Raw genomic sequence first — 14,419 nt, 5'->3', positions numbered from 1 at the left:
TCTGGCCTCCCTAAACCCTGGTAAAGGTCTTCTGTGTAAGAAGCTGACTGCAGTGGCTGCATAGTAATATCCCAAAAGAGATCAATATATGACCACAGAGACACAAAGAACTTACTCTGTTGTATACTAAGCAACTAAAAACCTGATCCTGGAAGTAAAATGCCAGGCTAAAGTTAAAACAATGGTTTAAATATGAAAGAGAAAACAAAATGGTACTAATGATTAGTATTTTACAGCTGAATAAGGTATTTAGCATGGGATTATTTTTTTTAACTATTTTCTTTTAACTAGAGGTACTTAGGACCATGAGAAGAATTGTTATCACAATATGAAGAACAACATCTTTCATGTACCAATGACACCAGATCTGTTGTCATTTAATGTGGCTCAATAGCAGGCTCAGGGTTTTTCATGGGCTCATAGTGAAAACTGACTGTTGTAGCTGCATTTGGAAATCAGATACTAAAAGAATTGGCAAAGCAGCAAGGCTATGATCAGACAGAGCCCATCACTACCTTTGATGGTCAACAGGAAGAGAGGAGTCTGGTGTAATCATTATTTCTTACATTGGTAGCTACTAGTACAATTTCTTCTAACACTATGGATTTAGAAAGAAATGTATTAACATCATCTTTTAGGTTGAATATACAAGCAGTGGGGAAAAAAAAAAAAAAAAAAGACATGCACACACAAAACCATGCAATTCCAAATTAAATTATTTTGCCCAGTCATTTTTTTGAACTTTATTCAAGTCTGAACACAATTATAAAGGTAGGAAGAACATTCATGGTAGTGTGCTTTTTAGGTTTGGGTTGGTTTGGGGTTTGGGGTTTTTTGGTTTTTGTTGTGGGGGTTTTTTGGGGGGGGTGGGGGGAAGTGGGCAATAAAAAAATGCAGCTCCAGTTCACTAAATGTGATAATGTTGACTGTGATTTAGATGTTACTATTTTTTTTTCATTGCACCTGTCATTTAAAAATGACAAGATCTATATAAACATCCAGTTGTGCAGAGACACTGGGCCAGAGTAATTTCTCAAGCTCAAGTGTTCCACCATATGTAGTTTCTAGAAGTGATACTTCATTTTTAAAAGTATTAATATGTTAGGGAACAGCTAGCCTATAAATGTGAGCGAAACCGAATCATCTGAGTTAACAGTTTGACTTAAATTTTATCCCTACTTAATTCTAAAAACTTAAGGGATGCTTGTGAATGTTTAATCAAGCTTGAAAAAAAAAGTTCTGTGCTTTGGCTGAAACCCAAATGCAAGTGAGACAGTTTCTCAGTGTATTTTTTCATTGCTCAAACATTAATAAACTTTGAGATGCTCCTTTCCGGTCAAAACAGTGCATAATTTTTATTATTCACAGGATTTTTCTAAGTTTTTAGTTGAACCTTCAACTGATTATAGGGAATGTTTCACTATCCACAGTTAGAAAATAAGTGACTGCACAACCTATATTTTTTGAGGATTCATACTGCAGTTATGCAAGTTAAACAGACATAAAGCATATTTCTGGTATATTATGTCCTTTCCTACTGCACCTCTTACCGTCAGAGCTTATGGTTTTTATTTCACTGCAAAGATTTCACTAGATTCAAACTGCAGAAAGATTTTCCACATTACAAAAGCAAAACTAGTTAATTCTCATTTTTGGATATTCATTTATTTTATAATTCAGCAAAACAGAAAGGAAATGAGAAAGGAAACAACAACCTGCACTCATTTAAATAACAAGCCAAATTTGAAAAATAATCTTTTTTTTTCCTTTTCACGTGGGTATATCAGTATATCTCAACTAGTCAAGAAGTAAATTATTATACCAGTTCTGCAAAAACAATGACTCTGGGATGTAACCAGGAGAAAAAAAATGTTCCCCTAACACATCTCCTCAAATTTCAAGAAATAAGTGAAGCTTACTAAAGCCATAAAATACACTGGAAAGATTTTTCAATTAATATGAACCATTTTTCTACATGTTTTTTAAAAAAAGAAGCAGGAAACAAAGCACATATTCCAAGAGCACTGGGAGGTTAGATGGAAATGTTTTTTCTTTGGCTAGCTTGCTCTACCTATCCCAGCTCCTCTTGATCCTCCTGAGGGAAAAACAAAGCAGTCCTGTCAGCTGGGCTGGGTTACCAGCCAATTAACATTGCTTCAACTTTGTAGCCTTCAAGTGGACAAAGCTTTTCAATCCTACTCTGGCAACTCAATCAAATGAACACAAATGGGGACACACAGCTTGTCCCTCCATCAGGTTGGTGTTTCCCTGACTAACAGTATTGAACGAGGAGAGCTGCTGCCCTCTCTCGGTGTGGCAGCACCCCAACTCCTATGGAATTTGGGGTATAAACTGTCTGTATGATCAGCTACCAAAGCACTTCTGTGCGATTACTTTGTCATTAATATTTTGTCATTTCTGGCTAACATTTCATGTGTTCTGGGAAAGGGAAGGGTTACGCATATACCATCTTACTGACTATCTGTGCACATTCCCTACCAGTTTGTGATTATCTAGAATTTGTTAAAGGATTCATGCAGAAAGATCGCAGATGGCCATAGGTCATCTAGCCTGAACTTTCACATGTCATAAGTCATTAGACAGATCTTTCATAACACGCTCCTCCCTTAGGTGAGATGGCCTCATCTCCTGAAACTGCTCGGTTACCTTGCTTAGGGTTAAGAGACTGGTGGTGTTAAGAGAATCTCATGTCGACCTTGGGTCTCAGAGGTACACTCACTTTGAGTTAACTGTTCTGGTGAAACACAAAGGCAATGCTATACAGTGTTCATAAGCAATGAAGAAGTCTGTGAAAATAATACGGGTGCAGCTTCTTTTTCTCCACATGAACATACAAGATTGATGGACAGATCCTGACAATTCCAGACAATTAGTGTGTCACAGGAAACACATAAACGTGTAGTAAAACAAACATTTCAGACTAAAAAATGTTCTTTCTACTTTAAAGTTGAATGGTAATATAATGATTTACATATGTTTTCATCTGCTGTAAAAGGTTTCAAGGATTTGCAATTGTAAATTGCTATACTGTAAATGAAATGCAGTAAAAAGTGCACAGCTTTAAAATTATACAGGTTTCCTTCATTCTACATATTTTCTGTTCATAAATTATGCAAATCCTATGAAAGGCTGGGAATATTTAAGCTAGTACTAGAGATGCAAAATTAAAACCAGAAGAGTTAGACAGGTGTTTTAAGGAAGATTCTAATTAGGCTAAATGGAAGGTGATGTTCTATCAGAAACAGCTGTAGGATGTCCCACCCTGCAATCATTTTGAATCTACATGAATGCTGATGAGTAGGCAATTTCCAGAAACACTACTGTGTCAAACTGTGATATCACTTGAAAATAGCAAGCACTTCCTAGACTTCTTGCCAAGTTGCTAGGATTGCTAGCTGCTGATTCATTTGTGACGTTTTTATCCTTATTGTGTCTGTTACATATAAATAATGTATAATAAGAGTAAGTATAGTGCTTGAAATATTTGTTATTTGGCATGACATTCAGTGAAAAACTTTCTTTATATTAGGTAGGAAATAAAGAAAAGGCATCAGCATAAAAGGGGTCTTTTTAATCCTTCAAATTATTTAAGTACTGTATCTCGCTTTCTCTGTTTTGAATCTATGAACTAGGTTTTGATAATTTATTGTCAGTCACTGTGAAATAAGAAATTTAGAAGTGATCTCAGATAAGTGATGTCAAATAAGACATAATGAAAATGTAGAATTTAATACTAAAAACATTAATTTCATAATTTGTCACTTCATTAGATCCCTTGATTTCAACAAAACTACTCAAATAAAGGTGGTTAATCATGTGCATAAGTGTTTCCTACACAATTTCCTAAATTTTTGAGACTTTTAAGTCTCATATACTTAAATATATATTTATATAAATGGGCAGAGATTAAACAGAAAGTTTAAGAAGCATTGTAAATCATATATGTATTTGTTCTTGTAATAAATTGTGTTATTGTAAGACCATTCATGCCAAGTTAACATAAGCAAATTGAAACATTATTTTTCTTTCCCCATTATAACAAAGCAAAGAAAATCCACAAAGAAGGAAATCCTTCACATTGCTAAGTATCAGCTGTCTGCCTTTGCTTTCATTCAGTATGGACATCTGTCAGCTCTTTCAGTACATGAGAGTACTTCATCAAAGGAAACTACTGAGGATGAGTCCGAGGATAGGTGCTAAAACATCTAAAAGAATAGAGGCTAAAATATGCATTATTGTACCAGATAGGGATTTTTACTGAAAATTAATGTAAATAAATCTAGTGTACTCTAAATATCACGGAGGACAATTTCAAGATCATGTGGAAAATGTACATAATGGGAGGAAAAGAACAAAGGACAGAAATAAAGGATGATTTTCCCTTTCCCTTCTCTTTTGTTCAAGACTGCAGAAAGTGTCAGAAAGATGAATCTTCTAAGCCGACCAAACTGCTGAAGAGCTAAATTCCACATTTAGCGTCCTCTTTCCTGAGAAGGAGTGTGTGAAGTGTCCAAGACAATATTAGCCATTAAAATGGACCAACTTTAAAAACAGTTATTGTTATTTTAAAGATGGCTTTTTTTTTTTTTCTTTCTTCTCAGCCAGTAGTCAAAGCAACATGGAACTGCTATGGGTTACTTATATTTTAGAAAAGAACCTTTTTTCACCCTTTTTTGGGAGGATGAGTATACTTTTGTGCACTACTCCAACAAAATGATACATCTTCAACCTGTGAATGCCTCGACACAAAGTGAAGCACACAATCCCTATGTCCCAGGTTCAGCTGAGAGTGGTATTTTCTTTAAATTGAAATACACTAGGAGCTAGTAGAGAATCAGTGCCACGTGGTAAACCAAAGTTATCTGCAGAGGCAGCAGCAGACAGTAGAGCACTAGGCAGAGCTATTGAAGAGGGTTTTGCACTGGCTGGGCCTCTGTCAGTCCTTGCCCCAGCACCCTAGTTCTGGAGATGCCACAAAGGATGGTACTGAGACCCCCACACCGTTCTGACTTTTCTTTCTTCTGCCCACTCTCCAGTTTTTCTGACCCATCCACATGAACATGACAGAAGCAATATTCTCAAGAGAGAGTCCACTGTAATCTTTCTTTAACTCTAAAATACTGACTATATCTAGGTTATTCGTTAATCTTTTGGTTGCCCAATGCCAATGTCTGGCGTCTGAGGCCCAGGGGTAAAAATAAAATAAGAAAGTATAATGCACTGCATGCAGAATATAATTGCCTGTGTTTAGAGTTATCTTTATTTTCACTTTGTGTAGTACTATTAACAGCTACCCTTCAACTGTGACAATTATTTTCATCCTCCTTTTAAACCTTAAAATTATTGCTCTATATTCCCAGTCATTATTCACCACAATTCCCTCACATTGTTACTGAAGTGGGAACACTAAATCACTGAGAAATAAAGTCCAATTTATAAAGTATTATTCACTTCCATTCCATTCCTCCTCCTAAAGAGTGTGAGAGGACTCTCTGCACTCCTACCAGCGAGCACACAGAGCTAGCAGCACAGGGTCAAGTCTTGTAAAAAAGGAAAACAGATCTCAGAGAGGGAGGCCCTACAGACTTTAACATTGGCTTAGATTCCACACAGAGATAAAACAGTATAAACCTTCCTATTTAAAATGTTATTTCAACATCTGCACATATTACTTGTTTCAGAGATAGCTCCTGCATGGTTATTTAAGTAATTGAAAAGATTAAAGTTTCAGGCTGCAAGTTAAAAAAAAAAAAAAAAAAAGCTCGTAGTCACCAATAGTTCCTAATGTCTTCTCAAGAAATTAAAAAATAAAACATTATAACTATTCTTCAACCTGCTATCTTGAGTGACACACAGAATTTTAATTCGCACCTCTCAGCAGCAATATATATCATTACCAATATCTTAAATATATGCATATTTTCATGTGCAACACACATTTAAGTGTTACTACCACAAGCAAACATACGTATAGATGTACACTGTATCATATTCATTTTAGAAGTAATAGGGTCTCTAAAGCTACTTTCACATAGAGATCTAAAATGTTTCAGAATTATCATAGACATCTTCCTGTAATTTTAATTATTTTCTTTTACTCTTGATTGTACAGTAGAAACTCTGGCTTCTAAGCAAAGTTGCCTTCAATTGAAAATATCATGAGTAAGATCTAGTTTCTGAATTGTAGCCAATTTGTATGGTGATTTGTATCACCATGCAAATATCATGTCACCTAATGCATTTTCTGACAGTAACTCACAGATAATCTAAAGTAGAAAAGCACTCAAACAACAAATCCCAAGGCAGATTTCAGTACCTCTCAAATTAGGGAAGTAGAAGTTATAAATGTTGTACACCGGGAATACATTTAAGCAAAAATATGTGACATGTTGCATTTCTACAGATACTTAAAAAAATTACTATTTGGACCCAAAACATACTGCTAAGGCCAGACAGAAAAATAGAAAGCAATGGGCAGAATAAAAATGCATGGCGGAAAATGCTATGAACATAGCATTTATTATTTATTTAGCATTGTCATAGCCTGTACATCATTATATATTCTGGGGGAAAGAAACATGTAAATAATAAGTTTTCTAGCCTTTTGTTGGATAGACCTCTTTAGGTTTTGCGGTACTCTTGAGCACAGTGTCCTGTGCAATGCAATTGACTTACAGCAGGCTGCTGGATCCTCATCGCTGCCATCAGAACAATCTGGGTGAGAGTCACAGGCTGATCCAGGCTCCGTGGATTGCCCATCAGTGCAGGTGAATTCTTCTAAGGAGCAGAAACCTGGTGGCTCTGATGGTGTAGTGTCCAAAAGCTGGATGTTATTCAGACAAATGAAACTTGCCCTGCTCTGGAGTGTTCCTTTAAACATCAGCTGTGGATTGTTACAATTAAAATATTTATATTAACAGAGAACAGAGAGAAACTGATTTTTTTTTTTTTTTCAGAAAACAGTAATGTTCTACGTGTAAAAAGCACTGCATACTTTCCATTACAAAACCATGACAGATTTTAAATCAGAAACTGAAAATTTTGTATGACTATCTCAGGTTGAAATCTCTGAAAATTTTCAGCTACAACAGTTTGACAAATTCCAAGAATGAAGGTAAGTAAAAGCCTATTTTAAAGAAAAACTCCATTGGCTAAAAAGTTGCAGTGCCTGTGTGTTTTAGAAGAGTGACCTGAAATGTAATATCCTAAAGACTCCATCTTCTGCTCTGAAGTCTCTTCAGAACCTCATTTTGCAGATGCCCAAGAGAAAAATTTTCAGTTACACTCACAGGTGAATAAAATGGGCTAGGGATGACCCTCAGACACCAGTTGGCACAGCATAGCTTAACAACTGATACCTGTTTCATCACTTAAGATAACATGGCTGCATCCAGTCTATGCAGTGGGATTGGTCCCTGCCTGCTGGTAACCCTTGAACTGTTCCAGGCACTGCCTGGGAGGTGGCCAATTTTCTTGGGTCAAAACTTTGCTAGGGACCATGTAAATGTTTTAGTTATATGGACTATCACATACCAATTTTGGGCCTGTTCCCTGGCCCTGCTTATTTTACTGCTATTGACTTAGACATAGAGATTCATGGAGCATTTGTCTCTCTGAGTTCCCTTGTGCTGACCAGATTTTGCACAAGCTGATTTAGAGCACTGAAGTTTCAGAAGAACATCTTTTGCTCCTAGGCACTGTGGAGCCCAGCTCTGCTTGTTCTCAAAGCAAGGAGATTACCCCACTTGTGCTCTCCAAGTTTCTTTTACCTGAGCTAAAACAGCAAACAGGAGGAAGCAAGCTTGGATTCATCAGGAAGATGAAGATAGCAATGAAAGAAAGCACCGAGAGACAAGAGCGGAAGTTGGAGGCACAAATCAAAAATAGAGTTGTGGGTTTTGACAGACTGGGACATGACCAGAGCACGAGTCTCAGAAAGTAGTCATGTGCAAGAGGGAGGAAGCACAGTGGAAGGAAAGCTGGACAAGAGTATCCACCAAAACAGAAGGAAACTAGAACAAGCGTGATTTGGGGCATAAGCAGAAGGGTCTAACACACTCCAAAAAGCCTGGGAATTAGGTTGGAGTGAAATCTCAAGAGGCATTTTTCCTTCTACGAAATAAGAATTATATACTTCATTATCTTCCACCAGAGAAAATTTCTTCAAAATAACAAATATTCTCCATTCTCTATCAGTTCAAACAGCAGAATGCTACGCTGAAAACATTACATAGTCATATAGTCAAAGATAGTATCTTTCCTCCCCTAAGTACAAGTGATCCTTGCTGTCTTTGTACAAGAATGCATAGTTTTGGCTTTCTACATGTATGCATACAACCTCAGCAGCCTTTTAGTTTTGTTTTTTTTAGATACTACAGATAGTATTATTACCCATCTGGTTGTTTATCCACACCTGTCCTTGTGGAGGAAAAAGAGAGACCAGCAACAACAGGTACTTATAACCTACTAACTTGCTGAAATGCATTCATTCTAATATATGTCAAAACGTCAATTCCAGCAGCAGGCTTAGTTTTTGTCCTTTCACACGGATTACATTTTCAGCTGATTGTTGAGAGAGTAAAATATGATGGTTATTTACACAATTATGAAAAATAAATGTAAATGTAAAATTACTTAAAATAGAAACTTGTAAACTTATTTAAGAATTAAGTAGTTGCAACTTTGTGTTCTTCTCTATGCCTGAAAATTCAGGGAGAAGATATTCTCTTCCAATTACCAGTTTAACAATTACTGGTTTACATAATTTCACTAAAATCCCACAAAAATCATTCACATCATCTCACTTAATAGCATTTACATTTAAATGACTTGGCAACACTTGAGATGGACTTGGATGGCTAACTAAAATGTGGTGAGATTTATATTTATTTTCTTGCATGTTATTAAAGACCAGCAGCTTCAACACGTGATGTTTGTGTAGATGTTTTGTTGAGCTATAACCAGAGCTTTACCCACATTGAAGCAATGAAGAACAGCAAGACCTTCAGAATATGTATCATTTTCATAATTTTTTAAGTTTCATAGGAGCTTTATAAACAATAAGGTAAAGCATCTTCAAAAAATTGAGCATGTGCCTTTTTCATTCATACCTTTAATTTTTCTAGCCTTGTTGGTAGCTGTATATCCACTTTGACCCATTCCTTCTTAGTCATGATGTTGGTTTCCCACAAGACATGTTCCTCCTGTAAAATGTAGAATATGACATTATAAAGCTAATTTTTGTTCCTCTATAAATTTTCAAGGCCATTTTTTGTCCTCGATCTTTTCATATCCTAGCCAAACTACCACTACATACAAAGTTGCTCTATGTAAGGAAATAGAGCTTCACATGCTCTTTTGCAATCTTTGCACTGAGCTCTATGGGAAAGAGAGGAAACAAGACATGTTTACTGTGATTAAACAGGTTAATAATGTAATTATCAAGAGTTGGCTTAGTAGAATTAAAGTGAATTAATATGTAAATTAAGCCATGTTGCTGCTGAATTTAACAGTATGTTTCCATGGTGCTCTCTACATTAGTTTCTTTTTCATAAATAACTGCTTATATTACATTGTGTTATAATTAAATTTAGTTTTCTTAGAACTGAATTTAGGGTCTGTCAAAGTTACCCAATCAACTGCACTAAAAACTTTTTTTTTTTTTTAAATCTGTAAAGCAGGCAAGCAGAGTACTATGTAACAAGCCCTAGTCATGTTCTGAGTTACCTCAGTCCCCATTTTCACCTCCTAAGGATAACAGCAAGAGTGCCCAATATGGTAAGGCTCCCTTTATGGAAGCACTCCGAGCCCTTTTCATTCAATAATCTGACAAAACCAGCTCATGCTTATTCTGCTTCTGGTCATAATCCTAACTGGAACATGCTGAGGCCAGTATAAAGAAAAGAAATGTAGCAATGTGAACTCCACATCCCTAAAGAAAGTCTTTTCAAGAATCAGCCCTAAAATAGAACAAAACCAGAAAGACAGAAAAAATACAGGAGAAGATAATATAGGCTACACATAACAAATAGACTTACCATTACAAGTATCAACAGTGAGACCCCTTTTAGGATACTGTGCAAAATACTGGTCATACCTTTTCCACAGAGGATATTACAGAATTAGAGGCAGTTCAGAAAAAGATGTGAAGCAGGATAGGAGAAATGGAAAGTCTCCTGTACAGAGAGAAATTGAAAGGATAGAAACAGTTTACCTTACAGGAGATGAATAAAAGGGGATATGATAGGTATGTGAAATGTTATCAATAGTGTAGACAAGGACAGTTATCTTTTTTCCTGTCTTGCAATATAAAAAAGAGGAAGAAGATGCTGTCTACTGCTTGACAGACCGAGAGGTCTGAGCCAGCAGAACAACACTGATATGGATTTGTGATGAGTCGCCAATTACTTATGCTCTTTTCCTACCAAGGCTTCAACTGTTATGACATATCAACAAAGCTGGAAGAATAAATCTCTATTGAATATGTGTTCAAAGATCAGTTTTGGAAACTGCAAGACAGGCCCAAGCCAATACCCTAATTCCAAACACTAAATGACAAAAGAGGTCAAATTTGGATAAACCACATGACATACTTGATTTCAGAAATAAAAGTCAGCTGTGAGTTTCTGCATCAGTGTAGGATAGAAGTATTCGTCAACTTGTTCATGTCATAGATAGTCAGCAGAAGTCTTTCAACAGTGAGGACACTTCATTCTGTATAAAACTTGCTTCATTTTACTAAATAATTTAGCTTCCAAAGAAAATCTATTAATGTTATTAACCTACAATAGCCCCATGTAAGACACAGAAAAGGATGATATGCTAGGACCATACTGCATGGCAGGATAAAACCATAGCCTGTGGTTAAGTGTCTGTTTTTATAAATATTTTAGTTAATGTATTCCCCATACATGCATATACAAACCCTCCAAACACATTTATAAACCTTGTGGGAACACTTTACATTTGCTGTTTATTTGATTGGATGCATCTAGATACTGTAATTTTGTTCACATTCAATTAACAGCTTAGATACCCATCCCCATGACCATCTTTCTCCCAAATTTATTTTAACAAAAAAACACTTGTAGCAGTAAACTTGAGTTTTCTGTGTATGTGCCAGTAGCCAGACCTTCTAGGGCTGTTTTTTACACTGAAAGTTGTAAATCACTTCAGATGCAACAACTTTTTAAACTGGCTTTTCTTCCATGCAACAGACGTTACCCTCTTGTTTTATACAGCTCTAATAAGCTAATAATGCTATTTCCCTTCCTCACAGTGTTTTCTCTGTAGCATTCATCCTGCTTGTCAGATTCTTTTACCTCTTTGGTACAAATGGGTTAACCCTTCTAGCATATTCCTTGTGTCTCTAGCCTTCTTTTAAAATGTTGAATGTATTGCTTTTCCAGTACTTTCCCTCAAGATTTATTTTGGTGATGCAGGGGAGCAGTTGCTCAAAATACCTTCACTCTATTCCCCTTACTCTGATATATTATGATCTATAAACAATTTTTTGTAAAGCTAAAATGGGCAAGAATTGTTCCTTTTTCCTGCAATGGTGGGGGTTTTTTTTGAGATAATGCTACTCAGATTTGAAGGAAGAGACAATCGTGACTTTTTCTTATCAACTCCATTTATAAAATACAACTTTTTTTATTATTTTTGACATTTCTCTACAAATACATTCACTGCTGTGCAACTGCACTCATCATTTTGTCCCTGCCTCTCTCATTTCAGAGAGTAATTTGGAACAAATGCTTATTTGTTCCCCCACAATGATTAATGGATCCCCTTTAACTTCTGCAGAGGAGTGTACTTGCATGGTTTTTGAAAGTGTTGCTGAACACTTTGTCCTTTCAGCTAGGTTTCAGCTGGGATAGAGTGGATTATCTTCCTAGTAGCTGGTACGGTGCTATGTTTTGAGTTCAGTATGCAAAGAATGTTGATAACACTGATGTTTTCAGTTGTTGCTCAGTAGTGTTTAGAATAAAGTCAAGGATTTTTCAGCTTCTCATGCCCAGCCAGCGAGAAGGCTGGAGGGGCACGAGAAGTTGGCACAGGACACAGCCAGGGCACCTGACCCAAACTGGCCAAAGGGGTGTTCCATACCATGTGACGTCATGTCCAGTATATAAACTGGGGGGAGTGGGGGCCGGGGGATCGTCGCTTAGGGATTAACTGGGCGTCAATGAGCAGGTTGTGAGCAATTGCACTGTGCATTATTTGTACATTCCAATCCTTTTGTCATTACTGCTGTCACTTTATTAGTGTTATCATTATTAGTTTCTTTTTTTATATTCTATTAAACCGTTCTTATCTCAACCCACGAGTTTTACTTCTTTTCCTGATTTTCTCCCCCATCCCACTGGGTGGGGAGGGAGTGAGTGAGCGGCTGCGTGGTGCTTAGTTGCTGGCTGGGGTTAAACCACGACAACTTACAGAAATTTTAGTGCATTGGGGTACAAATATGCCTGCACATACAAATACCAGTTGAAATTATCTTTTGTTGTTTAATCTCCATCTGTTTTGTAAGCCATACAAGATGTAAAGATTAAGGTAAAAGGAAGTATAAGCCTATTACTTAATGGGAGGAAAGAGCAAGTAATGAATGGCAAATGATAAAGTGAAGTTTGGTTTCAGTTTTCACAGAAAAGTTGAAAATTTATCAGACAGTTAATAGACAATACTGTTAATATTTTATGTTAGTAAGACAGTTAATATTGCCAAATGTGAATGCAAACACAGACTAGAATAGAACAATATTACAAATATATATAAGCCAGAAGTACTGAAACTGGAAGGGAAACAGGAAAGGTTGCATAATGGAAGGAATATCTGACTATCAACAACTAACTCTGAGAACCCGAGGAGAATGTGTGGGAAACTAGAGAACTGGGAGAACAAAGGATATACATTACAGTTAAGGGAAAAATACAGACTATGCAATTATAGCTGATCAGCTGAAAGTTGACAACTCATAAGACACTGGAACAGATTGCTAACAAAAATCTTGTAAGCAGCTAGAGAATTAGAAAGTGAGTAACCTACATTAGCTGCTTCTGATGAGGAACAAGTCACATTCAGCCGGTGTAATCTGGTTTGGTTGGGTTTTTTCATTGTAAACAGACTTGAAAAAGTAGATATTACTTTACTTTGTTAGGGCTTTTAACATAATCTCATGGGACGCTCTTTAAGCAAATTGAGGAGATTTGGTACAGATGGAATTACTGTAAAGTGGGTATACAAATAGGAGCGTGACCTTATTTAAAAGAGGAGCTGTCAATAGTTTTCTATCAAACTACAAGGAAATGATAATAAGGCTCTGCATAGGTCTGTTCCAGGGCCTGGCATAACAATAGTGCTAACTGTTTGGAAAGTGGAATGAAAAATAAAATATAAAAAAAATGTGGCTAACACTAAATTGGGAGGAATTACAAGCACACCAACAGACATCATTAGAATTTTAAATCATCTCAGTATACAAAAACCAGTTTCAAACCAATAACACAAGGTTCAAAGACATATGAATCACAGTTAGGAAAGAAAAATGAAATGATCAATGCAATAGTACTGAATGAAGAGCAACTTTGGTAAACCTGCAATAAAAGAGGAAAAGCTGCAGATTAATCATGGACTGCAAGTTAAATATAAGCCAACAATAGGTTTCTGTTGACAAAAAGAGTTCATTTTCCCTATCCTTTTTCATACCCAAGAACAATTTAAATTCTCTGTCTTCCAACTGATGTCATAATGTCTATATTAGAAGACACATTCACTCATTTTGGCCTCTCTGTTGAAAGAGTGAGGAAGGCTAGGGATACATTTGCAACACCTGTGGTGCTTGTCCTCTAAGAACAGTACTGAAACTGTACGTTAAATGTAATCCAGTCTCCATTTGCATCAGGCCTGTTCGTGTTGAAACATAGCAAAAGTTATTCAGAGACCAATAAAAGTAGTAAAAGGGGGTGCAGGGAAACTGTACGGTACCAGACCATGCAATTGAGAGATTATTTTTAATGACAGCCTCCAGGACAGCAGCACTGTTGTCTTCCAGGGTCAGAACCAGCAGTTGTCTCTCACTTCTGTTTCTCAGTATGTGGCTAGCTTTGAAGATTCATTTGTTTTTCATAAACAAGCTAACAATTCAGTAGCAAAATGTGTAAAAGCTACTCCTCCTTTCATTTCAGTTTAACAAGTCTTAAATATAATTCTGTAGAGTTTTGGTTTTGAAGCTACAAGCAGAAGCTTCTGAAGGTTTCTGAAGTTTTTCTGGCAAATTTTGCAGTATGAGTAACTCATATCATCTTTAATTAAGTCTATGTGCAATAAATACACCTCTGACTAAAGGAGAAATTCCATAACTAAAACAACAAAGGGCTAAGAGCAGTTGTGGAAACAG

At 36.4% G+C, this 14,419-nt stretch overlaps 1 protein-coding gene across 1 annotated transcript in view; it reads right to left on the bottom strand.

The window, feature by feature from the left end:
- MALRD1 (MAM and LDL receptor class A domain containing 1) overlaps positions 1 to 14,419 on the bottom strand; it is a 289,291-nt gene that overhangs the window by 248,944 nt on the left and 25,928 nt on the right. Inside the window, exons 8-9 of the mRNA XM_069776612.1 lie at positions 9,132 to 9,224; positions 6,697 to 6,904 (exon numbers count right to left, since the gene is read on the bottom strand). Of these exons, the coding sequence (XP_069632713.1) occupies positions 6,697 to 6,904; positions 9,132 to 9,224 (301 nt within the window). The remainder of the gene's footprint in view (positions 1 to 6,696; positions 6,905 to 9,131; positions 9,225 to 14,419) is intronic.

This window comes from Haliaeetus albicilla, chromosome 2, assembly GCF_947461875.1.
Source record: "Haliaeetus albicilla chromosome 2, bHalAlb1.1, whole genome shotgun sequence".
Lineage (NCBI taxonomy): Eukaryota > Metazoa > Chordata > Aves > Accipitriformes > Accipitridae > Haliaeetus > Haliaeetus albicilla.
Note: the sequence above shows the minus strand (reverse complement) of the source record. Positions and strands in the feature narration are given on the sequence as shown.